The sequence below is a fragment of the Pistacia vera genome, unplaced genomic scaffold (genome assembly GCF_008641045.1).
Source record: "Pistacia vera cultivar Batoury unplaced genomic scaffold, PisVer_v2 Contig663, whole genome shotgun sequence".
Lineage (NCBI taxonomy): Eukaryota > Viridiplantae > Streptophyta > Magnoliopsida > Sapindales > Anacardiaceae > Pistacia > Pistacia vera.
This window is the reverse complement of record NW_022196516.1, coordinates 1,016,748-1,044,449: the sequence shown is the minus strand read 5'-3', so window position 1 is coordinate 1,044,449 and position 27,702 is coordinate 1,016,748. Positions and strand designations below refer to the sequence as shown.

The window sequence follows — 27,702 nt, the reverse complement described above, 5'->3', positions numbered from 1 at the left end:
TGCAAAGAAAATATACAAGGGAGAAGTGAGAGATTCTTGATAAGAGAATAAAGCAAGAGAAATATCAAGAGTTTTCACAAAGTTCCTCCTCCTCCATGAGAAGGTAAAAGTCTTTATTTATAGAGAAGAGATATACATTGCATGCAAGACTCATAAAGAGCTATTTGATACATGAGTAGACCTTTTTTTTTTTTTTTTTTTTTTTTTTCCATTTTTGCCTACAATACTTGACTTTTATAATTCATATGGAAGATATACACTAAGTTGGCAAACTGCCATTTAGTCCATGACTATCTTCATAAAGGACCAAACTTTTATTTTAAGACATGCAGAGCTTTATCTCCAACAGGCTTGTAATGTGCCACGAGTCCTCATCCTAGAAATCGAGACAACCCATTGATTGAATCCAGTCAGTGGGATTTGTCGAGAAGATGTATCTGGATGAGTATTCGGAGAAATCTCTGGAAACTGCTTTGCAGAGTACTTGGTGCATGCATGTACTGTTGTCGCCTTGATTTATGAAGATAGTAATTATGAGCTGTTGAAGCTCTTTTTCTTGCATAGTATTTCACTGTGAGTCTGAGTACCACCATTGGATAATCTGAAGTGGCATTGAATTGAGTAGTGATGGAACGTATGCATGTTTGTTAGCTTAGAGTAATTTCTCAGTGTAGTCTGGAGGAAAGAGTTCTCACGGAGCATCATCGCGAAAGGATGGCCATATTTCGTCTGGAATTATCTGATTTTTTCCAAAAATGATTTTTTGAATTGATCTAGTCTCAACAGGAGGTCAAACATATTATGGACGAGATCAATGGATAAGACCAATGAAATGTGACTTGATGTGTGAAAAATATAGGCCATCGGATCTGATGGAGTGATGTCTATGGAAAACATGATAGACCATGCCATTTGGTAGACATAGGACCTTTGTATCGGACTCGCTGATGAGCAAACATGGATTTCCATTTTTCTAGGGTTTTAAACCATTTGAGAAAAGTCATCAAAGAGTGTAATTCAGAGGTGAGAATGACTGATATTGGGAAATCATTTTCAACATAGATGGACTGAGAATGAATGGCATGTGGTACTGGTGTAACATATACCAAAAAAACCATAATAATTCTTCTGGAAATATGATATCAAGACCTGGAGGTACATAAAAGATTTTTGAAAAGGGGTAATCTGGATGGAAACCTAACATATCATACATAGGAGTGCCACATTTTCAATGCATTGAATCTGATAAGAAAACATAAGGGTAGTAGCATTTTCATTAATGGTACGAGTTCGAACAAGGTCATCGAATTAGGAGGTACGTCTGGAGGATGGTTTGGGTGAGAAGATGATGAACAGGAACTGGAGGGTTAATGGTTGGAACATGAAAAAGGGAAGAGGTTTGGATCTAGGGTCATGAAACCGACTTGTTAAGTTTTAGGTCGGATAAAATCTCAATGGTGGTGGTGTGACCTTTGATGTGCTGGATGGTGAAGAATATTTGTTAACCATTCTGCCCATCGAAGTAATTGTTGATGCGAAACCTTTTCTTGTTGAATCAAAGCATTTGATCAAAAGACTTCATTCCGTTTCAACAAAGAAGGATATCCAACAAGAGGAATTCAAACCTTTCAATGACATTTTTTACTGCTAACACTTCCTTGAAAGTAGAATGAAATGCTGCTGGTGAAGTTTGAATTGTCCACTCTGGTATCCACACAAATGTCATACTTTGTCATCATCTTGTTCAAAAAGCATTGCACCCCAATGAGTGTCATAGCATCCGTCTGAAGATTCGTCTCTAGAAGAAGGAATCTTAACGGGTGTGTATGGAAGGATTTGCATCAAGACCTTGACTGCATTTGTTTGCTTTTCAGACCACGAATGAGGATTCTTCTTAAGCATATAGGAAAGGGAGTAGTGAGACAAGAAATGTTGGGAATAAAACTGCGCATGTAATTGGCAATTCCCAAGAATTGTTGTTATTCTTTCTTGGTTGTGAGAACATCTGAGAATTTTCGAACTCATTAGCAATATAAGGTGAAGATCATACATGCCGTCAGCAATCATCATACCAAGAAAATCAATTTTTGTCTGCCCTAACTGCATTTTCTTCTCAAAGAGCATAATAGTAAGAGTATATGATATCAACAAAGTCACGAAGAAGACATAATGAGATTCCTCATCTTTTGAAAAGAGAAGGATATCATCGATATAAAAGAGACATGTAGAAGAAGGGGAGTAAAAATCTTTCATCAGGCTTTCTGAAACAGGGAAGGAGGACTTAAGTCCAAAAGGCATGATCGTCCACTAGTAGTGTTGATTGGGAATATAGAAAGCAGTCTTATGATGTCATCAGGATGAATTCCAAGTTGCCAGAATCCAGCTTTGAGATCAAATTTGGAAAACATCTTTGCATTATGGAGATTTGCAAAGAGAACTTGTCTGGAAGGCAGAGGAAATTTATCATCACGGAGAAAGAAATCAATGGCTGATAATTGATAAAAAGTCTGAGTTTTCCTCTAGTTTGTTCAGCACGTTTATTGACATAAAATGCTCACATGCCCATTGAGAATTTGTGGGTTCGATCAATCCCTGAGATAAAAGCTGAGTACATTCTTGTTGGGCTAGGCTGAGATGTTCTGGTGACATGCCTGAATGACTAGCTTAGTGGGATTGATATCTTCGCTCTTGATGAATGGAAGATGGATAAAGAAATCAAAATTTTTCCATAGGTGAGCACATTTAGTGAGAAAATCTGCATGAGAATTTGCACAAGAGTGGGAAATAAGTTGGGTTTGATATGCTCAATATGATTGCCTTCAATCTGGAATAAATTAGGCCTAGTGGTCCAGAATTGGAAAAACATCTTGTACCGAACACCATTAGGGAGGATTCTAAATTTATTGAGTTTAGAATAAACATCAAAACTTAGAATCATATCTTTGTCAGTAAATCGGAACCAAGAACTTTATGAAAAGTAAAACATCCTGGAAAAATTGGATTTTAATAGGTTTGCTGATCAGATGAGTAGTGAAAGTGTCATATTAGCAGTGTAGAAAACTTCCTGATGAGGTTTCCACAAAGAGGATGGGAGGATCTTAGGGTTGTATAGTACGAGTAGCACCAGTATAAAAAAATGCTATGATTTAAATGAGATTGGAATATTTAGTGGGGAAGATCTGAACTTTTGCTGTAAGTATGTGACATGAGAAGGCTAATGATGGAAGGGATTGTGGGATTTGTTGGATATGGTAGAAATAGACAATCATCTAAATCAGAGAACTCAGTATCAGAGGCCACAAATGGAAAATAATGTCTGAAATGGGTTCTTCATCCTTGAAAACCAACTTAACATCATCATCAGAAAAATCTATATCAGTGAGCTTATAAAGTGTTGCATCATTTTGACTGACTGTTTGGGCTTGTTGGATAATTTTTGGAAAAATGACCAAGACGGTCGCACAAATAACACTGATTAGATCGTTTGCCTCTTCGTTCTTTTTTCGAAGAAACTTACAGTGCTTGAAACGTCGAAATTTGCCTGGCAGGACCATTAGGTGGGGAAAACTTGAGCGTCTAGAATGAAATTCTTTGGTAGGACAAGAACATGAGCGATCTGATTTGCACTTGATCTACAAGTCTGGTCTCTGACAAACCTTTGTCAACTACTTAGAGTGCTTCAATAATCGTTAAAAATTGTTTTTGATAACAGAGCTTTTCCAGAGTGAGAATGACAAATTGATAATTTCTCCAAGAGAAGTGGAAAAATTGTTTTCTCTGGGACTGCATAAGCTTGGTTGCTTATGACTTAGGGATTCTGGAATAGATGCTAAAAAGGCTTGCTTCATGTTAGGATCATCCATACCCTAAGTATATGATATCTTTTTACCATCTCTTTGTAATGCATGTCAAGTCTTTCTTTTTGAGAGAACAGCATCGCATCTTAAAATATTCTTCTCTAACTTGGTTCTAAACGATGAGGTAACCCACAAAATTCATCATAAGGAGATACAGAGCTGATTGATATCTGGCATTTGGATAAACAAATTTCGTCTGCACTCATGAAGATAATAGATGAACACATGAATCCCAAAATTTTAGATTTTGGTTTGGCAAAACTATTTGGTGAAAGCCAGACACAAGGCAACACAAATCGGATTGCTGGGACATAGTAAGTTCACATTTTACTCACAATTCTTGAACATTATTATAATTTGAAGCAGTCAATCTGCAACTAACACAAAGCAATTATCTATTTGTTGATGGCTTGAAGCGGGTACATGGCACCGGAGTATGCTAAGCATGGACACTTTTCAACCAAATCCGATGTCTATAGTTATGGCATTCTAATTTTGGAAATTCGTAGCTGGTCAAAAGAATTCAAGTTTCCAGAATACATTAAATCTTCCAAGTTATGTAAGTATATATACTGTCAGGTTTTTCTGTTAATGGTAAATTAATTATACGATTGGCCTACCCTTACTGATTTAATTGGCACGGTTGATACTTGTTATAGGCATGGCAACAATGGACCAATGGAACTGCTACTGAGCTGTTGGATCCGGTGCTGGGTGATCAATGGCCAAGATGTGAAGTATTAAAATGCATCCACATTGGATTATTATGTGTTCAAGAAGCTGCTGCTGATAGACCTACTAAGACTGAGATTGTGACGATGTTTAGTAGTTACACTATAACCTCACCAGTACCCTCCAGACCAGCATTTTTTATTTCTAGGGGAAGTTCTGAATCAGATATGGGGATGGAGGATTGTAGACCATCTCAATCAAAGAGATCAAATCCTGACTCATCTCAACAATCTGTCAATGAGGTGACAATAACTGATTTAGATCCTCGATAGCATCGGTCGGGTAATTGAACTGATAATGGAGCATCGAAATTTGATAACACTTATGAATGCTTGATCTTGTTGTATGAACATCATAAGTTGACCTTTTGGGTTGGTACTTCGTTGTTTTATAGCCAGCTGGGCATGGTCTGTTCTGTGAATTGAGTTTTACTTTTCAAATTCTGAACTTGATATAAAGGATTGATCAAGCCACCTTATACCAAAATGCCAATCCATTAAAGAAGTAATTCAGAATTTTGTTATTCAGATCACTGGATTTGACTCATTCAAAATTTACAAATGCGTGGGATGCATAGATCGCTATTTCAAAAATTATCCAAACGCATATTGTCCTTCAAGGATCTTAATTAAAACCTTTAATTGTATTCTAGAAACAGTGTTAAGGTCAACGTAGAAGATCTTCTTTTGAATATTTATTTGTAATTATTTTATTCTGTAATTGTCAAACCTTGATTTCTTTATTATTGCTTCAAACAGGGAGAGGAATTTATTAATGAATGAATTAAAACAAGAATAGTGCTTTTCTGTAGTCTTTTTTTCCTAGAAAGTGCAAGAAGTGGGCTCGGAGCTATAGTTTTTTAAATCTTACGGGAGCGATAATTTGATTCATTGCCGAACTTCAGACTTTCAACGACACAGACGATAAAAATGTGTTTCAATCCATGGGATAATTACCTGGACCAATAACGCAACGCGAGCAATCTATCCACTGTGACGCCTAGAGGTAGGAAAGGCCCGGGCTCAAATAATCAGGGACTGGTCCTGGGACAATAAGATTTCTCAGGCCTAGACCGGTCCTATGGGTTTGGACAATTTCTTTTTTTTATAAAATTTTATTTTAATATCTATTTTTATTATTAATTTAATATTAAATAGAGGGTTTACTTGAAATTCATACATTCGAATTCTCCATTTGTGTAGAGGAAGATCATTAACAGTAAAAGTGTGGAGCTTTGCTCAAGCTATATAAGAGTCACACTCAGCTATACTATGATGGGATTGTCGATACATAGGCGGAGAGTCTGGAATAGAATCATCACTTTCAGGCATCTCATCATCAACCTCAGAGACAACAGGTGGTCTTGAAGATTTGGGTTGATGGGTCATCAGCTGGGGACAAACATTAGGATGTTGATCAAAAGTATCACCTTCAAAGTCGAAGCCACTTTCAAATGATTCATCAATCGAAGACATGTCAGCTTTTGATTATGTTTGGAAAGTAGATAGATAATCCTGAGAAATACCCGAAGCTGCAAGATGTTGTCTTTCTGCCATGTCTCTAAAAAAAAAGCTCATAAAATTGGAAGAGACATGATTTTCTGAAGAGACAAGATTAGTAGAAGTTTGGCGGTCTTCCATCATCATTATTTGCGTTTTAGCAGAATATTTTTTCTCTCTTTTTTTGTTCCCGTTCCAGCTTAATCTTTTCATCACGTTCTTTGCGGACCTTGGCATGTAACTGTTCAGTGTTGCCAAAAGCCTAAACAACATCAGAAGGTATATGAGGTGAGACCAAAGGTTGACTAATCTTTGGGAAAGGTGAAAAAGAGGGTTGTGGTCATGCTGTTGAAGAATAAAAAGGATTTGGCACCTAAGACATTTCAGGAAAAGTCTGTGGTTGTCCGAGTTTTTGCTTAAGATATTTCTGCTGAAGCGATGCCATTTGGGTTTTTAGCGACTTCATTTCTGCTTCCTTTTGGAGAAATTGAGCTGAATAGCCATGAGAGGTGCTGACAATGTGCATTAATTCCTGATGGAGCTGATCAATCTGGTTTTGAAGATGATTAATCTTTTTTTGTAACCGAGAAATCAGCATAATGTGGTTCTAAGACTGAGAGTCAACCTGATGAGCTACCAGATCTAATTTTTGTTCAATTCTAGTAATGGTTTTGTTTTGGGCTAAAGCATTTTCAGTTTGCCAATTAAGAACTGCTTTAGCTTGGGAGAGTTTTGGAGTGGATCCATTAGGCTGTATGACTTTGGAAGGAACCATTTTTGGTTGTTGAATCATAGTTTCCTTAAGAGAAGGAAAGTTTGTGTCATAATTGAAATTTTGTCCTGTCTGTTGGGGTTTAGAAGATTGAATCATCATAATAGACTGAACATGTGGAGTATGAACAAAGGGTGAATGGGTTGGTTTGTTTTCTTTTGCAATCCACCAATGAGCCTACTGATAACATGGTAAAGGTTGTTTAAAGTAAGGTGATTTAACAGGTTTGGATAGTTTTAAAGGTGATTTGGGTTTAGGTTTCGGAGGGATTTCCCATGAAGGATTAATGGATGGTGATTCTTTCCAGGCTGTTGGAGAATATTTGACGTAATAGTCAAATTTACCAGATGGTTGACCAAGAAGGCCAACTTCAGGATCATGGTCTTCAAATCTAGAGTGAAGATCTTTTTTACTATACCGAGTTGTCTATTTTTTTGTCTGAAATGGTTTCATCTGGAAAGATAATGATCGTCTAATTCCCAAATAGGATCATCACGACAGTCTGAGCATTGACAGTCAAGATCAAATGGAGTGTGACCAGTGACTGGATCAAATCGATGATAGACAGGAGCACTAGATTGTTGAAATGAATGAATGGAAAGTCCAGGTTCTGGTACTACTGTAGCTGGTAAGACTGGAGTGATCATGAATTGAGTTTGTTGAAAACTCAAAGGTGGAGCACTGGATTTGCCAGAGACTTAAATATGATAGTTGTTGTTCCGTCACAGTTATCATGCATGGTAGATTCTGTAGAAACCACTGAAGTTTCTTTTTTTATTAAGATACTCATAACTCATCACCCAAGAGTCTGATAACAATTTAATCAAATCATCTCTGGAAATCTGCCTCGGAATATGGATGCAATGAGGAGTATTCTGAGAGTCAACAGTAAGAAGCAGCGCATCAGTAGTCGTAAGAATAGCGAGATCAAGAGCATGGTCTTGGATCCACCAAACCATCTGATAATGCAAAGTAGCTGCAATACTCCCTGGATTTAAATCTGCACCAACTATCTGTAATTGAACTTTAAGAACTTTGGAGCAATGAACATCAGAAAGAGACATATTAAATTAGGAAACAGTGTCATAATGACTTTCCCAACATTCAAAGTTGTTTGTGCCGTTCCTATACAAGCATGTTGATATTGGACAAATCTGGTGTCCAACAAAGCGATTCGAATAGAGACTGGGAGTCCTTTTCTGTCATAATAAGATAGAGCTAATCTGATAGCACCAAAGTGGACATGAAAGTATCATTCACGGATCCATTGGGCAATGAATTCTTGAGGGATTTCCAAAGTAACATATTGTTCTTGAGTTGTGGTTGGAATTTGACACTTATTAAAAGTACTAGTCTGGACATACTCTTTAATTGGCTTTCTGGAAGGTCTAACAAGAGTTTTAAAGGTTTTAGACAAAGAAGAAAAAGACTTGGAAAAGGCTATATATGGACTTACAATTGGAGGGATAGTATCTTGGGTTTTTTGTTTTTCTGGGATATAAGATATTTCATACAAACTATCGACTTTAGAAGAAGATCTAGATAAGCTAGTATTTATGGGAGCAGTAAACGTAGATAAAGCTGAAGAGGATTCTATATGCGTGAGTACAACCTCTTAGATGTGTAATATCACCTCACATAGTAAGAATAGCTCAAGACCTAAACATTAAACATAAAAATAAAACATAAAACATAAGACATAACCCAAACTTAAAGGAGCCAATATTTGAGGGAAGGTAATCCTCCGCACACATAGAAATTGGAACCAATAAGTAACTTAGAAAAGCCAATATCTGAGGGGAGGTAATCCTCCGCACACACAGAAATTGGAATCGATAAGTGGTTTGACTCTGATACCATACGAGTTACTAGACCTTAGAGATGTTGTCAGAAGATTGTAGAGTATGCATGTGGGAAACTATGATAGCCGACCTAAGTGAAACCAATCAACGAAATGATTGGTCGAAATCATGGTCAAGGCCCTCCTTTTATCCCACATACACTTACACCCACACAGCTTCAAACATCATCTAAAAGGGCTAGTGAAAATTAAACACTCCAAAAACATAAATGAAGAATATATATATTAAAAATATCAAGAACATAAATTAAGAACATATATGTTAAATATGTCAAAGAAAATAAATTAAAAACATATATGTGATCTTTTGCTACCCTTACCATTATCAGAATATTACAACACCCTTGAGGTTGAGGGAAAGTTTAGAAGGATGAAAGAAACATGGAAGAACTATGGTAAAGATGTGCAAAGAAAATATACAAGGGAGAAGTGAGAGATTCTTGATAAGAGAATAAAGCAAGAGAAATATACAAGAGTTTTCACAAAGTTCCTCCTCCTCCATGAGAAGGTAAAAGTCTTTATTTATAGAGAAGAGGTATACATTGCATGCAAGACTCATAAATGAGCCATTTGATACATGAGTAGACTTTTTGACTTTTTTTTTTTTTTTCATTTATTTGCCTACAATACTTGACTTTTACAATTCATACAGAAGATATTACACTAAGTTGGCAAACTACCATTTAGTCCATGACTATTTTACATAAAGGATACAACTTTTATTTTAAGACACGCAGAGCTTTAATCGCCTGACAGGCTTGTAACGTGCCACGAGTCCTCATCTTAGAAATCGAGACAACCCATTGATTGAATCTAGTCAGCAAGGATTTGTCGAGAAGATATATCTGGATGAGTATTCGGTAGGGGTGTTCAAAAAAATGCAAAAACCGAACCGAACCGGTAACCGAACCGAAAAACCGGTTAACCGAAAAAACGGTTCGGTTACGGTTCGAAAAATTAAAAAAACCGAATTTTCGGTTCGGTTACCGGTTCGGGAAAAACTAAAAACGGTTAACCGGTTTATGAACCGGTTTTCAAATTATATATATATATATTATATTATATTATATTAAATAAATAAATAAAAATCTATCCCTAATTCACATTCACTTTCACTCAAATCTAACCCACCAATTTTTTTTCGCAGCTCTCTGCCTCTCCCTTCTCAGATCCAGCAAACTTGCGGCGTCGTTCTCCTTCTTCCAGCTCCAGCAAACTTGCGGCGTCGTTCTCCTTCTCAATCCAACTTGCGGCGTCGTTCTCCTTCACAAAGGTGCAGCAACGATTTAAGGTAACAACTTTCCTTTTATCATTTATTAAATAATATTTATTATTTGCACCTTATCTTAAAGAGAAAAGAGTGAGAGATAACTCAATATCATTTATGAAATTTTGTTTTATGTCTGCCACCTGAACTCCTACATTATTTGAACAAGTAATATATGAGTACGTTATTGCAGCATCTTCATATTTACCTGCTGCTAGTTGCTGCTTAATCTTTAGAGCTAAACTGTTCTTGCAAAATGGATTATGCTAACTTAATTTGATTTTGCCTTTTTCAAAACATTAATCAGAGGTTAATATTATTTAAGAATCATTGACCCCAAAATATATTGGTTCTCATTTAGCGGTAGCAATACTGTTGAATAGGTTGAAAGTTGAGATACACTACTGAGATTCAATACTGTCGAATACGTTGAAAGTTCGATATTTTTGACACATTTTCTGAGCCATTAGATTAAAGCATTTAAATGGTTGTGATCACATCCTAACTATAATATTTTCAAAGTACATTAATTATACAAGTTATACTAAATCTTAATCACCCAAAGTCCTTTGAATTTTGATCCAATANTTAAAAAAAAAAAATTCATAAAAAAATGGAAAACCGGTTCACAAACGGTTAACCGTTTTTTTTAAAACGGTTAACCGGTTTTGTGGTTAACCGAAAAACCGGTTTTCTTTAAAATCGGTTCAGTTTCGGTTCGGAAATTTTTCCGAACTGAAAATTCGGTTCGGTTCAGCAAAGCGGTTAACCGGTTCGGTTAACCGCTTTTGAACACCCCTAGTATTCGGAGAAATGTCTAGAAACTGAGATGTCTGCTTTGCAAAGGTACTTGGTGCATGTATGTACTGTTGTCGCCTTGATTTAAGAAGATAGTAATTACGAGACTGTTGAAGCTCTTATTCTTGCACAATATTTGGCTGTGAGTCTGAGTACCACCATTCTGGATAATCTGAAGTGGCATTGAATTGAGTAGTGATGGAAAGTATGCACGTTTGTTTGGCTTAGAGTAATTTCTCAATGTAGTCTGGAGGAAAGAGTTCTCACGGAGCATCATCGCGAAAGGATGGCCATATTTCGTCTGGAATTATCTGATTTTTTCCAAAAAAGATTTTTTGAATTGATCTAGTCTCAACAGGATGGTCAAACATATTATGGACAAGATCATATGGATAAGACCAATGAAATGTGACTTGATGCTGTGAAAAATATAGGCCATCGGATCTGATGGAGTGATGTTTGTGGAAAAACATGATAGACCATGCCATTTTGGTAGACATAGGACCTTTGTATCGGGCAAGCTGATGACCAAACACAGATTTCTATTTTTCTAGGGTTTTAAACCATTTAAGAAAAGTCATCAAAGAGTGTAATTCAAAGGTTAAGAATGACTGATATTGGGAAATCATTTTCAACATATGATGGACCAAGAATTGAATGGCAATGTGGTACTGGTGTAACATATACCAAAAGAACCATAATAATTCTTCTAGAAATATGATATCAAGACCTGGAGGTAAATAAAAGATTTTTGAAAAAGCGTAATCTGGATGGACACCTAACATATCATACATGGATTGTCCACATTTTTCAATGCATTGAATCTGATAAGAAAACATAATGGTGGTAGCATTTTCATCAATGGTACGAGTTCGAACAAGGTCATCGAATTCAGAAGGTACGTCTGGAGTATGGTTTGGTGAAGAAGATGTTGAACAGGAACTGGACTGGGTTAATGGTTGTAACATGAAACAAGGAAGAGGTTTGGATCTAAGGTTCATGAAACCAACTTGTTTAGTTTTAGGTCAGGATAAATAATCTGCAATAGTGTTGGTGTGACCTTTGATGTGTTGGACAGTGAAGGAATATTTCCTGAACCATTCTTCCCATCGAAGTAATTGTTGATGCAAAACCTTTTTCTTGTTGAATCGAAGTATTTGATCAAAAGACTTCATATCCATTTCAGCAAAGAAGTGCTATCCAACAAGATGGAATTCAAACCTTTTAATGACATTTTTTACTGCTAACACTTCCTTAAAAGTAGAATGATAATACTGCTTGTGAGGTTTGAATTGTCCACTCTGGTATTCACACAAATGTCGTACTTTGTCATCATCTTGTTGAAAAGGCACTGCACCCCAATGAGTGTTACTAACATCCGTCTGGAGAATTCGTCTCCTAGAAGAAGGAATCTTCAACAGTTGTGTATGGAAGGATTTGCGTTTAAGACTCTTGACTGCATTTGTTTGCTTTTCAGACCACGAAAGAGGATTCTTCTTAAGCATATAGGAAAGTGGAGTAGTGAGACGAGAAATATTGGGAATAAAACTGCACATGTAATTGGTAATTCTCAAGAATTGTTGTATTTCTTTCTTGGTTGTGAGAACATCTGAGAATTTTTGCAACTCATTAGCAATATGAGGCTGAAGATCATACTTGCCGTCAGCAATTACCATACCAAGAAAATCAATTTTTGTCTGCTCTAACTACATTTTCTTCTCAGAGAGCATAATACCATAAGAGTATATGATATCAACAAAGTCACGAAGAAGACATATATGAGATTCCTCATCTTTTGAAAAGAGAACGATATCATCGATATAAATGAGACATATATGAAGAAGGGGAGCAAAAATCTTTGTCATGGCTTTCTAAAACATGGAAGGAGCAACCTTAAGTCCAAAAGGCATGACCGTCCACTAGTAGTGTTGATTGGGAATACAGAAAGCAGTCTTATGATGATCATCATGATGAATTCTAAGTTGCCAGAATCCAGCTTTGAGATCAAATTTGGAAAACATCTTTGCATTATGGAGATTTGCAAAGAGAACTTGTCTGGAAGGCAGAGGAAATTTATCACCACGGAGAAAGAAATTCAATGGCTGATAATTGATAACAAGTCTGCGTTTTCCTCTGGCTTGTTCAGCACGTTTATTGACATTAAATGCTTCACATGCCCATTAAGAATTTGTGGGTTCGATCAATCCCTGAGATAAAAGCTAAATACATTCTTGTTGGGCTAGGCTAAGATGTTTTGGTGACATGCCTGAATGACTAGCTTTAGTGGGATTGATATCTTCACTCTTGATGAATGGAAGATGGATAAAGAAATCTGAATTCTTCCATAATGGATGAGCACATTTAGTGAGAAAATCTGCATGAGAATTTGCACAATAGCAGGAAATAAGCTGGGTTTTGATATGCTCAATATGATTGCCTTCAATCTGGAATAAATTAGGTTGAGTGGTCCAAGATTGGAAAAACATCTTATACCGAACACCATTAGGGAGGATTCTAAGTTTATTGAGTTTAGAATAAACATCAAAACCTAGAACCGTATCCTTGTCAGGTAAATCGGAACCAAGAACTTTATGAAAAGTAAAACATCCTGGAAAAATTTGGATTTTAATGGGTTTGCTTATCAGATGAGTAGTGAAAGTGTCACTATTAGCAATGTAGAAAACTTCCTGATAAGGTTTCCACTGAGAGGATGAGAGGATCTTAGGGTTGATAATAGTACGAGTAGCACCAGTATAAAAAAATGCTATGACTGAAATGGGATTGAAATATTTAGTGGGGAAGATCTGAACTTTTACTGTAGGTATGTGACATGAGAAGGCTACTGATGGAAGGGATTGTGGTATCTGTTGGATATAGTAGAAATAATGACAATCATCTGAATAAGAGAACTCAGTATCAGTGGCCGTAAACTGGAAAATAGTGTCTGAAGTGGGTTCTTCATCTATTGAAAACCAACTTTCAACATCATCATCAGAAAAATCTATATCAGTGAGCTGAGAAAGCTATTGCATCATTTTGGCTAACTGTTTGGGCTTGTTTGGACAATTTTTGGCAAAATGACCAGGACAGTTGTACAAATAACACTGATTAGATCGTTTGCCTCTGCGTTTCTTTTTTCGAAGAAACTTGCAGTGTTTGAAACGTCAAAATTTGCGCCTGGCAGGACCATTAGGTGGAGAAAACTTGATGCGTCTGGAATGAAATTTCTTCTTGGTACGACAAGAACATGAGCGATCTGATTTGCACTTGATTTGCAAGTCTGGTCTCTTACAAACCTTTGTTAGCTGCTTAGAATGCTTCAAATAATCGTCAAAAAATTGTTTTTGGGAATAGAGCTTTTCCAGAGTGAGAATGACAAACTAATAAATTTCTCTAAGAGAAGTAGAACCAAGTTGTTTGCTCTGGGACTGCATAAGCTTGGTTGCTTCATGACTTAGGGATTCTGGAATAGATGCTAAAAATGTTTGCTTCATGTTATTATCATCCATACCCCTAAGTATATGATATCTTTTTACCATCTCTTTATAATGTCTGTCAAGATCTTTCTTTTTAAGAGAACAGCATTGCATCTTAAAATATTCTTCTCTGACTTGGTTCTCATAACGGTGAGGTAACCCAAAAAATTCATCAAAAAGGAGATACAGAGGTTGATTAATATCTGACATTTGGATAAACATATTTCGTTTGTACTCCTGAAGACTAATCCACCAATCACAAGAATGCCACCAAATCTAGTTGTAAATTGCGTAAGTACAGTAAAGACTTCGGCATTAGGTTTAAGCATCTTAGCTTATAACCAGGCTTGAAATTTACACATCCGAGTGAATATTTTACAGGAGTTAAAAAGAAATTGGAGAAGGGGGTTTGGGCTCGGACGTGCATGGGACCAGTCCTAGGCCCTCTCGCTTGGGCCTGGTCCAGTCTTAGGACTGGTTTTTTGGGTTGGGGTTTTTTTAGATCCCAGCCTAATTCCCACCTCTAGTGACGCCAACCAATCCACTGACACCGTGCGCACCACCAGCCAGACCCCAAACCACTCTCCTCACCGTTGCATTGCTCTCACTTATTTGACTTGGCTAAAAATTAGACCTTAACAGTGAACGCAAAACCAGATCATCTAAATATCAATGAATTAGTTCCGATTCAATGTATTCATTCACATTTTTAAAACATGCATGTTGAACAACCCCAAGCCAATTAATTACATTTGTGTTCTTTAGGTATTTAATTGTACTGTTTCTAGAACCTTTTACCCAGCCAATAGATGATAGACCATACAAACCTTCTTCTATTTGATTTTTTTTGTTAAATTAATTTAATTCGTCTAAGGCTAGATTTGTATTGATTAATTACCACCAAAACATCATCTTTTAGTTGATTTCTTTCTTTCTTGTTTCATGAGACAAAACAAGTCAAGGAGCTCATTATTATTTTTTTTATTATAATTGGTAAAATCGCTAAAGGGAATTTAATATTCAGCTATAGGCACTATACAGGTTGATCACACACAAGTAATTTAGATTTTGAGAATATTGAAACAAATATGTATTTTGAATAGGAATGAGAATAATGAAACACACACAGCCTTGGAAATTCACATTCTACTCTAACGGATACAAGATATTAATTAGAATGAATGCAACAAAATCATATATATAAAATCAACTAAGTTCATAATTGAGTTGATGAAACAAAAAGAATTATGATTCTTCTTCTCCGAGATTAAATATTGTTCTTCATAAAAGTTTAGGTGTCTTAAATATTGATAGGAACTCTTAAGTGTATTACTTAAGAGGTCTTAAGTTTAAGTTCCTCTTCGAGTACTAATAGGGACAGCCATTAGAGCTCTTACCCGACCGTTAGTTTCAAGGTCTTGAAGGATTAGTTGAGGTGCGTGTAAGCTGACCTGAACATCCCCGATCATAAAAATAAATTAAAAAAAAAAGTCATAACTATTGAGATTATAAAATTTATATTGATTACGACAACACTAGACCATAATTAATTTAGAATGGCGATAAAAAAAAAATAATAAATAAGGTAAGCTTACACGCACCTCAACTAATCCTTCAAAACCCTGAAACTAACGGTCGGGTAAGAGCTCCAACGGCTGTCCCTATTAGTACTCGAAGAGGAACTTAAACTTAAGACCTCTTAAGTAATACACTTAAGAGTTCCTATCAATATTTAAGACACTTAAACTTTTACGAAGAACAACATTTAATCTCGGAGAAGAAGAATCATAATTCTTTTTATTTCATCAACTCAATTATGAACTTAGTTGATTTTATATATATGATTTTGTTGCATTCATTCTAATTAATATCTTGTATCCGTTAGAGCAGAATGTGAATTTCCAAGGCTCTGTGTGTTTCATTATTCTCATTCCTATTCAAAATACATATTTGTTTCAATATTCTCAAAATCCAATCCCATTCTATTCAACTCAAAATATTTAGATTTTTTTAACTCCCTAGGTTTGTTAATTTAACTAAACACCCATAACAATAAAAGTTTATAAATTGACAAAAACACCCCCATCCACCCACATATTCCCGACAATCGGCCACCACTATTGGAGGGTGGCTGGAATCTATGTGGCCAGTCGTATGCCAATTTGGCCACATTTGGTCCTCAACAACGACCACCATGGATCTAGTCGGAAAAGGCCAGATCTACGGCCAAAGATCTGGTCACATCTGGTTCTCAATGACGGCCAAAATATGGCCATCAATAGCCAGACTTTGGCCGTAGATCTGGTCGTTTCCAACTAAATCTACAGTGGATCTAGCTAGAAAAGGCCAGATCGACGCACTATCGACCAGACCCAGCCGGTCGTGCATAATTCCAGAGACTTTCGACCATCGTCCTGAGGTGGTAGCTGGCTGCCAATATTTAATGGGTAGGTGAGAGTATTTTTGTTAATTTTAAAACTTTTATTGTATGAGGTGTTTAACTAAATTAACAAAGCTAAGAAATTAAAAAATAATATTTTCAGAAAATCATTTTCAAAAATTTACTAAACACATTTTCAAATTCAAATCATATTCTCTTAATAACAATCCAACTCAACTGTTTTAAAAATATTATTTTAAATACTATACTAAACACAGCTCAAGATTCTTGTTAAATATTTGAATGAGTTTTTGAAGAATAATTCTAAAATCATCTATATTTTAATAAACACATAAGAAGATCGAATAAAATATGAAAATTCGATCGCCCAACTAACCTTATTGAATTTCTCAACATCCCATCACATTTGAAAACTTCTGCTCACCTTGACTATCCCATCCCCAATACAAAAAGAAAAGGTCAACCTCTTCAACTTTTCTACCCAGTCATGCGTAAAATTTCACTATAAATATAGCTGCTTATCTTAATCTATACCCATCGATCATCCTCATTATACACTTCCAAATACTAATAATTCTTGTAGTAATGTCTTCCCTAAGAGTTACCTCTACTACATGTTTACTAAGCTTTGCTCTCCTTCTCCAAACCGTTTTTGGAGTCACTGATCCCCTCTTCCATTCTTGTTCAAATGAAAATTTCACTGCCAATGGCCCCTATGCGACAAACCTCAACAAACTCATGGGTTATCTCTACCATCAAGCTCCTCCCACAGGTTTCGGTCTTGGTTCATTGGGACAGGACCCCAACAAAGCACACGGGCTTGCTCTTTGTAGAGGCGATGTTTCCTCTTCGGATTGTAAAAGCTGCATTACAGCAGCAAGCAGTCAGATTCACAGTAGCTGCCCAAATAGCAAGGGTGCAGAAATATGGTACGATGAATGTTTTTTGAAGTACTCAGATGAACAATTCTTTGGCCAAATCGACAATAGAAAGAAGTTGTTTATGTGGAACGTAAAGAATGTGAGCAATCCGGTAACATTCAATCAGAAGACGAAGGAGTTGTTGAGCCAACTGGCTAAGGAAGCCTCTGTAAAACCAAAAATGTATGCAGAAGGAGAATTGGAGCTAGGATATAATAATACTATGAAGCTTTACGGTTTAGCTCAATGTACCAGAGACCTTTCTCATAGTAATTGTAAGATATGTCTTGATGGCATAATTGGTGATCTTCCAAATTGCTGTGATGGAAAAGAAGGAGGGAGGGTCTTTACTGGAAGCTGTACCATAAGATATGAGATTTACCCATTTGTTTCTGCTTAAATTTTAGCATATTGGAGAGTTAGGGGTCACCCTCCCTAATCATAGATAATAAGTTCGATAGGAACAGGTTTATAATTCTCGTTTGTTTCACTTATTTATAGCATGCAGCATATATATTGCTCAATAAAATTCTTTATTCTTTCATAATAAAAAAGTGACCATATGTAGGATATTATACTGTTTAGCTTTCTAATTATTTCACTTTAATTTGTCCAGGACTTTATTTGTGTGCATGCATACAAGCATTAATTACTTGGTTATATACAAACCTACCTTACGACTTTTCTTTCTATGGCTTGATACATATAAATATGATTATTATGTATGCGCAAATGGCTTCAACTCAGTTTGATGTTTGTTATTGATAAAAGAAGATAAAGACAATAATATGGCCAAAAACAAGAAAATTCATATATATATATATATATATGATTCAGAACAAGCATTAATTCCACGGAAGTACTTAATTTGAAGCCAGAACGATTTTTCTTTGATATTTAATATAATATATGAAATTAAAGAAACCTTAAACAACCATAAGATGTCCTGAAAATCAAAAGTGTCATTAAGCAAGACTTCGACAAGACATACTAATTGATTGGTAATACGCCTGAAAAACATTTACCCAGGTTCTCATTACAAGACATAAGTACTGTTATCATTTATTACATAATACATGAAAATAAGTCAAGGGAAAATGCAGCATCGCAAAGGTATATTCTGTTTTCGATATATGGTTATTGCTCCCGACCTCTCCAACCTGTTGACGGCAATATATCTCTGATTAAGATTAATTACTCCCACTTGCTTAATTGAATCCAACTGTACCCTTCACTAATATGAGATCCAACTTATATTATATTCTGTTTTCAACATGACTTATCATTAAGTACGTCTTTGGGGAATTCATTTTTGTTCAATAGCTAGTTGATACAATACAAATCTCGATGAAATTTGAAGTAATCAGGATCACCTTAAAATAGGCTCATTTAAATATATATCAATTTTTGTATTTAAATAATAATGTAGCATTTATATGAAACTACCCATAATATACCGTATAATTTTACAATCATCATGATAATTAATAAAAAATTAATATCATATTATTTTAAATAAAAAATTTGAGTTTATAAAATGATTGGATGTGTAACACTATTCTTATTGAATATTTTAATCACATGAGTCTCCTAAAAGGACAGTTTAATCTGCGTGCTTAATCACCTAAAACTTCAACTCGAATTATAATGAAGTATCTGAATCGATCTTATCCTAATACTGAGGATGGTCAATACGCAATTGTTAAGAAGATTTAATATTTATTAGACTTCAGTTCATTCACGTCTAATGTTATTGGAAGGAACTACTGACATCCACCTTCTACATGAATTATTCAGCCTAATTTTCAAAAACTACATTCATTTTAATAAATTATTTTACCACTTCCCTGCCAATATTGACTTTTCTAAGTACCGCAGCCCACCATTGAAATTGTCTTATTACCTTAACATGCGCTAATCATTTTTATGTTCTTATTCAAATGAAAATGTCAACCCGGCCCCTCAAACTTTTTCCTTCAAGATTTTTTTTTTTCACTATAAATAGACGCTGCGTAGCCTAAGCTTAAACACATCCACCTGCCTCATTTTTTCGAACAATGTCTTCTTCAAACTTTGTCTCTTCCCTCTATCTTGTAGCCTTTGCTGTCCTTCTCCATACAGCTTTTGGAGCTGGCCCTCTCTTTCATTTTTGTTCAAACCCTGAGAATTTCACTGCCAATGGCCCCTATGAAACAAACTTGAACAAACTCACAAGTTCCCTCTACCTGAAAACTCCTCCTACAGGTTTTGGCATGAGTAACGTGGGTGACAAACCAGACCAAACATATGGACTTGCTCTTTGTAGAGGTGATGTCGCAACTTCGGACTGCAAAACCTGTGTTGCTGATGCGAGCGGTGAAATTCGCAAGCGTTGCCCATACAACAAAGCTGCAATCATTTGGTATGATAACTGTCTTTTCAAGTACTCCGACAAGGACTTCTTTGGCCAAGTTGACTACAAAAACAGGTTCTATATGTGGAACGTGCAAATTGTAAGCGAGCCAGAGGCTTTCAACCAAAAGACAAAGGGATTGCTAAGCAAACTGGCTAAGGACGCTTACGCAACTCCCAAATTGTATGCAGTGGGGGAAATGGAGCTTGGAAAATCGAAGAAACTTTATGGGTTGACTCAATGCACTAGGGATCTTTCTAGCACTGATTGTAAGAAGTGTCTTGACGGCATAATTGGTGAACTTCCAAGCTGTTGTGACGGGAAAGAAGGAGGAAGAGTTGTTGGTGGAAGTTGTAACTTCAGATATGAGATATACCCCTTTGTTAATGCATAAAGTTTAACATCCGGGGTTTAGGGGTCATCCATACTGTAATATTATATAAATAAATGGTTGCAAAAAGAAACATTATAGCCTTGTCCTGGGCTGAGATGGACTTGCAGCCACTAATTGTATCTTTTCTACGTACGTTCTAGTCATCAATACAATATGTTGCTTTAAATTAAATATAAAGTAATATTCTTGTTGCATAAGCTGATAAGTTTCACCCAATTATAAAGCATCGATCAACCCTACGCCTATGCATGTGTAATGTTTGTTCGGACGAGATAGAATACTCACCATGCATGGAAGAAAATTATGGGACATCGATCCCATCTCACAATACACTATAACCATTATAAAGCGAGCTATGTTTGGAACATTAACCAATTTTCAGCACCAGGTTTAAGACCAAATTATACCGGAACAATGGATATTGGAGTCGACCTCTTTCTAGTTCTTAGAAAAATGAGATATCTTTCTTGGAAATTTTGTTCATTAAAGAATGACAAAGACATTCCGTCTCTCGTGTTTATAAAAAAATGAACTTTGTTTTTTTGTATGGTTGTACGTGAACGTATTTGAATGGTGTCCAGGTTCTTCATTGAAAAAAAAAAAAAAAAAAAAGTAGTCGACATATTTCCACCTGAGGTTTAGTGAAATCCTAAGTTGATACCCTTAGTTGCATTTATTCCAGATTCCCATTCTTAAACTAACACTGGTAGTAACTGTTAGAGATAGTCGGAAACGGTGAGCAAGGTTGGCAAGTGAAAGTATGTGTTTTGTAAAGAAAGTTGTGAGAGTCGAACAGTGGTTTTAGAAGTGATTTTGAACTTTGAAATCGGTCAGAAAAAATCTAAAATCGTTAGCTTGGATGCTACTAATGTGAGCCATTTTTTGCTAACATAAGCCCGTCTTTGGCCAAAGAAAATGCCGACGCACCTTAATGTGCTGACGTGCGTTATCCTACAGTAAAAAATTAAGAATCTGTTAAAATAAAAGAAACAACGTTAATAAAAGAAACAACGTTATTTTAAAGGTGAGAATCTGAAATAAATGCAACCAAAGATATCAATTTGAAATTTTTCTAAAGCTATTGTGAGAATATGTCGTTTGCTCAAAAAAAAAAAAAAAAAAAAAAAAAGGAAGAATAGAAGGAATTAACTGAGCGCAGAATCCTTAATAAGTGCGTTAATATGTCTAATGTCTCCAGTAAATTTCTCTACATGCATTTTGATGTTTGAATAGTCAACCGTATAAAACGGAAAACGAACTTTAAGTTTAAGGCCAAAATTTTGATACGTTGATTCACGTACACAGCTGTGGATGCAACAACCACAAGAAGTTAAATATAGAAATGAGATGAGAAGTCAGACGCCATTATTTGTCAACTTTAATCTGGCAGGAAGAGCTATATGTACTTGGGTCGTAGTGACTCTCTGCGGCACCGCCGTGGAATTCCCCCTACTTTTAATCTTCTTACATCAAATAAGCTAAAAGTTGACTCCATTCTTTGCATGCTTTATAGCCCATAATATTATCATGGACAAAGTGATCATCAGTGAGAGATTCTTCAAATGTTGATAATGTTAATTACTTAAGTTTATTTGTTTGCAAATTAGTCATATGTGTATTCGCCACAATGGGCGAGAGGGATTAACATGTTATTATAGGTATCAAATAGCTTAGATCATATCTATTTTATTTTTTTACCCTTAAAATTTGATGAATTGATACTATATAATATATACAATGATAATAACAAAAGTATCATACTGGTTTGTATTTTGTTATTTTGTAATATTACATTACATATAGTTTATATAACTTTTCGAATATTTCACACACCACTATTATCTAATTATCATAATCATTTTGAAGTTTCAATTGACCTAATCATAAATGATAAAAATCTCATAGTTGAACATATCCGAAAGAACGTGGCACAGTCAAACTTGGAATTAATTAACGATGATGAAGGCATTGGTTAAAACGTAAATGTGCGTGTATTGCGGCTATTGCCAGCAAAACATAGAATAGTAGTAGGCCATTGACTTTTTAATACACAGACAAATTGTATGAATAATTAGTAAACGCTCTGAAAGATGTATAAACATAACCTCATTTTGACTTTGAATTATTGGTCCCAATAGGTTGATTTTTTCTGGTCAATTTGCTCTTATTATTCCTTTGTCACTTTAGTCTTCAGTGCATTAACGAAGTGGGCATGCAAGTTAAAGGCATTGGAATATTCTCATTAGGAGAGCCCAAAAAAAAAAAAAAAAAAAAAAAAAAAAAAAAAAAAAAAAGGTCAGCAATTTCAATTCCATCGTCCACACTTGACTTAAAACGTTGCCGACATGAAGAGAAGATTCTTTTTGCATAACGAGCATACACAGAACCCACTATTAATTATGTTACGTCAAAATTCACTGGCCTTTGATTCTCTTAGATCCAAGCCCAACCAATTATGTAAGTTTTTATCATATTAGCTTAACATTACTTATTTTGAAAGTTTGTTCATTAATTTGTGTCATAAAATTGAAACCCCCTTCTAAAATCACAAATGAATAGTAGTCCTTTGCAGTTTGTATAGAACATACTGAACAGAAATGTTTGAAATCCTATATTCGACTACTCGACGACCATATAATCATGTATCCAAGTCCTTGCTCAGCTTATTAGCTTATGTTTTTCCCTGTATTCAGTTTTGAATGTGTTAACTCTGCTTTGAATGACTTGCTAATTAATTAAATTTCCTATACGCTAATTACTATTATTATTATTATTATTTTGATAAGTAAGTAGTACAATTAAAAGAGAGAAAGAATCTACAGAAAGACCATAAAAAAACTTACCATCCTATCTCAGAATAAGCTCTAAAATATGAATAAAAACATAAGTCTAATATATTGAGAATTTAATATCTTTTTGTTTGTCTATATTAAACACGGGAATGCTAGGAGACAAGAAGAGGAGAGTAAACAAAGGAACACAGAGGTAAAGACATCCTACCACAGGACATGCCCTGTGATAGGATTCAAAAAAACTTTTACAAGACTAAAAACAAAACACAACATCATTCCTACCTTAAGACAAGCCTTGGGTTAGGAAAACTCATGTTCGTCACATGTAGTTTTGAATATAGTAATATGTAATCCCCAAATCTCCGCAAAGCAAGTCTTCTATTGGCCATGAAAGATTTCATTTTGTTGAGGTCCATAACTCTATCTCTCTCACCATGTTCCGAATGTGGTTGTCCCTATACACTAATTAGCTCCATCTAGAATGACAATCCCTCCCATTCCCTCAAGGGCTACTCATTTAATTGAATGACTTGCTTATAATTAATTAACATTATGAGAACGTCTAGTATCACTGTATCATGCCGATTGTCTATCTTTTACGTGCAATCTGTGCTTGATATTATAGGTGCATGTGCTACCTAGCTTGTGACGACGGGAAAATTTTGGGCGTTCATTAATTTGTAATAGGTTTTACGAATTTATTTCGGTATTTTACATGTTTCTAGTATTAATAACTAATATTTACGATAAACACAGATTTCTTACGAGCTCAGTAGCGTTATAATATTGATGATGAGCTGTAGTTCAATTCAACCCTCTTGTTTGCCTGACCTCACTACTGAAAGAATTACGTTGGATAATCCATGTATTATTCTGTTCCAAGACAAGGAAAAGCTTACCATGTATATCGCCTATTAGCTAAATTGAATATAAAAGATGTGTTATTTCATTTTTCAATCGTAACTATTAATATTGTCATTATAAAAAATTAGTATATATAATTTATTTGTACACCTCTAACGATTTCAGCTGGGATTAATAGGCGCATAAAACTGAATAAAGATGTGATAAAACTGTGCTTAAACTTTGGTAATAGAATGACATGCTATCATTAAGTCAACAACAGATAAACATGCAACGTGATAACGTGAATTAAAAATAACACCGCTCTACGAAATAGATTAAGTGCAACCCAAGCCCAGATACAAAATTAGGTATGGATATTATTAACAAAAGCTAGATTAGTGGTCACGAAGATAAAAATTTCAACCCCAAAATTTGACGCACTTCCTCTATAAAGATGAACCATTTCCAGCTGACATGCATGCTCAGTACCAGTCATAGATCTACTGATTTTCCACAACGTCCATAGTCTAAAATGTTAAGCTCGAAATCAGTCCTTCTCGGTCTTTTACTTTTCTCTCTTTCCCTCCATGTAGCCATATGTACTAACCCTCTCTACCATTATTGTTTTGGCCCAAAAAACTTCACTGCCAACAGCCCTTATCGCACCAACTTGAATAACCTGTTAAAGACTCTCCCAACCAAAGTTTCTTCTACAGGTTTTGCGCGTGGCTCGTCTGGACAAGGCCAAAGCCGTGTGTATGGAATAGCCCTTTGCCGGGGAGATGTGTCAAAAACAAACTGTGTTACTTGTGTCAATGATGCAATCAAGAAGCTTCGCCAGCAATGCCCTAAACAGAAAGGAGCTATCATTTGGTACGATAACTGCATGTTGAAGTACTCAGACGCTGACTTCTTTGGGAAAATAGATAACAAAAACAAGTTCTATATGTATAACGTAAAAGGCGTAGACAATCCAACGTCCTTCAATAAAAAAGTTAAGGAGCTGTTGAGTAGCTTAGCTTCTATAGCTTCGGCAAATCAAAAGTGGTACGTAGCAGGTAAATTAGAGAGTGAGGGATCGAAGACATTGTATGGATTGGGTCAATGTAGTAGAGATCTTTCGAATTCTAATTGCAAGAAGTGCCTAGACAGTGCCATAAGTGAATTACCAAGCTGCTGCAGTGGAAAAAGAGGAGCGAGAGTTGTTGGAGGGAGTTGTAATGTTAGATATGAGCTTTACTCCTTTGTTAATTAATGCTTGTTCTAATGGTTTTTCTGCCTTAGCTAAGCATGCATCTAAAATTATGTAATGTAATGTCCCATACCATATGCTAAATAAAGGTCCTCTGAATCAAGAGACACCCCGAATAATTAAGACAATAACAAGTCTTGTGCGACAAGTACTCTTTGTACATAAACTGATTATGTGTAATGAGAACATTTATGGTCGCAATCTATTTTCTTTGTAATTAAAAAAAAAAAAAGACCAACATATATCAGTCCTAGATGAATATTACTCAGAGAACTACTTCAGAAAGATTTATAAAATAAAACAACTGTACGCATCATGAGATTAATGCATGTTTTAGTAATAAATAATAATGTAATTGAATTTTGAATTATATAGGTTCTTTAGACAGGAATGACGAGTACCATTTTGAGAAATATATGTTAGTTGGAAACATTGCAGTGCAAATTGCGAAAGCACTTGTATAGAAAAATATTAGCTGGAAATTGATGGAAGGTGAGGCAGGGAGATGGAATTTTATTTTTATTTTTTTATATCACTGACTGACGCACTGCACCTCAACTAATCTTTCAGTATCCAAACTCATGAGTTTATAAAATCTCTTTTTGTTCTTTTACTATCTAACTATTTAACACTAGTTGATAAGTCATGTATTATATATACGAAGTTAATATACAATTACTATAGAAGAAAGCAAAACCAACAGTTGATTTGCTTTTAAAATTTGTGTTGTGATCACAAAGTGGACCTGGTGAGTGTAGTGCAGGTACAACTAATAAATTAGAAAAGATAGTTTAGTATTTTCAACTTTCATCCAATAATAGAAACACACATACACATCTGGTCGTGCTTCCATTATCATATCCATGTTCATGGATTTCTTTTTTTATTTGCAATGGGTTGGATGCTTGGATTAGGTCATGATTAGGTGCACCTTCAAACTCACATGCATCCCACAAACCACTCCCACTCCCTCACCTAGTTCTGACTCCTTCCATATTCCCATTGGACCTTACCCGTCGCTAAAAGCTACCGTGTTTCAAAATATTTACATGTATTTCCCGAATCAAAATTTTGTTTCACAAAATTAGTGTTTGATTGCAAAACAAAATACTTAAAATTACAAAAAAAGAAAAACACTACAGTTAATGTGGATTTTGAAAAATGGAACAAAATAATTTATCAAAATAATGTAATAGAAAAATATTAAAAATTGATAACTACAAGTGAACAACCTGTGATTACCGAATCTTAATTTGTCCACGTGCTTCACCAACTCCAACAGCTAAACCATAAACAAAAACATATTTTCATTCTAAAAGTGCTACTTGTCATCACTATCTTCTAATTCTATATATTGAGTTCCTATTTCAATTCAAAACCCATTCACTCCTTTTCTGTCGATTGCCATTTACCATTCCACATAATTGATTCTATTCTCCAATATTGTATTGTGTCAACCAGGGAAATGGCAGTGCTGAGAATTTTGATAAGTTTGGCTGTGGTAGCCATGTTCATCCAACTATCCATGGCGGCGAATTACACGGTTGGAGGAACAAATGGAGGATGGGATACATCCACCGACCTGCAATCTTGGGCCTCTTCTCAATCTTTTCAAGTAGGCGACAATCTAAGTAAGTTATAAGCACGAAATATTGCTAACTATGTGAACAAAGTAAAATCAAGATACCGCATTGAAATTGATTTACTTTTATATGCAGTTTTCCAGTATATAGCAAGCCATGATGTGCTTGAAGTTTCAAAGGCCGACTACGATTCTTGCCAGTCAACTAGAGCAGTTCAGTCGTTCAGTGATGGCAACACAGTCATCCCTCTCTCTTCTCCAGGCAAGAGATACTTCATCTGTGGAACAGTAGGACATTGCAGCCAAGGAATGAAAGTTGAAATAACCACTCTAGCAACATCTTCACCACCATCGATATCTCCTGCAACATCACCTACTGCTACCCCACTCAGTCCTGCTAATCCACCAGATTCCTCAGTCACTCCCAGTACTTCCCCAGCTCCAGAAATTTCTGCCCCTTCCCCTGAAGAATCGCCAAAATCTGCTCCAACATTGTCCCCTACATCTTCATCCGACTCACCTCAGAGCAGTCCTCTGCCTTCCTTTGATGTTCCTTCAACATCCCTTCCTCCAAGTGGTTCTTCACCACAGCTACCTCCCTCATCAGCTACCAAATGTGGTTTCGAAACAACTCTCACAATGGGGTTCAGCTTTGGATTGCTGATCCTTTTGTGCCTTTGAAGATCGAGTGTTCCTTCTGGCAGGAATTGCTATATTGTTGAGTTATTTCTTTGAGCAAAATTTCTTGTGTTAATTAGTCTTTCTCGTTTTCTAGTGTACGGTACAATTGAGGAATAGATTACTGATAACAACATTCATCGTCATTTTCCATAATTACAAATCAGCAATGTTATCTTACAA

At 35.6% G+C, this 27,702-nt stretch overlaps 5 protein-coding genes and 1 long non-coding RNA gene across 6 annotated transcripts; 5 read left to right on the top strand and 1 right to left on the bottom strand.

Annotated features, from left to right (window-relative positions):
• Positions 1–1,722: 1,722 nt before the first annotated feature.
• LOC116112544 lies at positions 1,723–2,298 on the bottom strand. Its single transcript, XM_031398669.1, has one exon. The coding sequence runs from the start codon at positions 2,296–2,298 to the stop codon at positions 1,723–1,725; it is 576 nt and encodes a 191-aa protein (XP_031254529.1).
• A 1,769-nt stretch (positions 2,299–4,067) lies between these two features.
• On the top strand, positions 4,068–5,186 carry LOC116112500. The gene is made up of 3 exons (XR_004125262.1): positions 4,068–4,171; positions 4,274–4,416; positions 4,517–5,186. It is a non-coding gene; the product is annotated as an uncharacterized LOC116112500 (long non-coding RNA).
• A 12,023-nt stretch (positions 5,187–17,209) lies between these two features.
• LOC116112582 (cysteine-rich repeat secretory protein 38-like) lies at positions 17,210–18,134 on the top strand. Its single transcript, XM_031398708.1, has one exon. The coding sequence runs from the start codon at positions 17,249–17,251 to the stop codon at positions 17,981–17,983; it is 735 nt and encodes a 244-aa protein (XP_031254568.1). The 5' UTR covers positions 17,210–17,248; the 3' UTR covers positions 17,984–18,134.
• A 1,483-nt stretch (positions 18,135–19,617) lies between these two features.
• LOC116112558 (cysteine-rich repeat secretory protein 38-like) lies at positions 19,618–20,546 on the top strand. The gene has a single exon (XM_031398682.1). The coding sequence runs from the start codon at positions 19,641–19,643 to the stop codon at positions 20,367–20,369; it is 729 nt and encodes a 242-aa protein (XP_031254542.1). The 5' UTR covers positions 19,618–19,640; the 3' UTR covers positions 20,370–20,546.
• Positions 20,547–24,504: 3,958 nt separating this feature from the next.
• On the top strand, positions 24,505–25,366 carry LOC116112497 (cysteine-rich repeat secretory protein 38-like). The gene has a single exon (XM_031398628.1). It carries the CDS (start codon positions 24,540–24,542, stop codon positions 25,260–25,262), a length of 723 nt encoding a protein of 240 aa, XP_031254488.1. The 5' UTR covers positions 24,505–24,539; the 3' UTR covers positions 25,263–25,366.
• Positions 25,367–26,599: 1,233 nt separating this feature from the next.
• Positions 26,600–27,665, top strand: LOC116112571 (uclacyanin 1). The gene is made up of 2 exons (XM_031398698.1): positions 26,600–26,890; positions 26,978–27,665. The coding sequence occupies exons 1-2, from the start codon at positions 26,725–26,727 to the stop codon at positions 27,520–27,522; spliced, it is 711 nt and encodes a 236-aa protein (XP_031254558.1). The 5' UTR covers positions 26,600–26,724; the 3' UTR covers positions 27,523–27,665.
• The last annotated feature ends 37 nt before the right edge of the window (positions 27,666–27,702 follow it).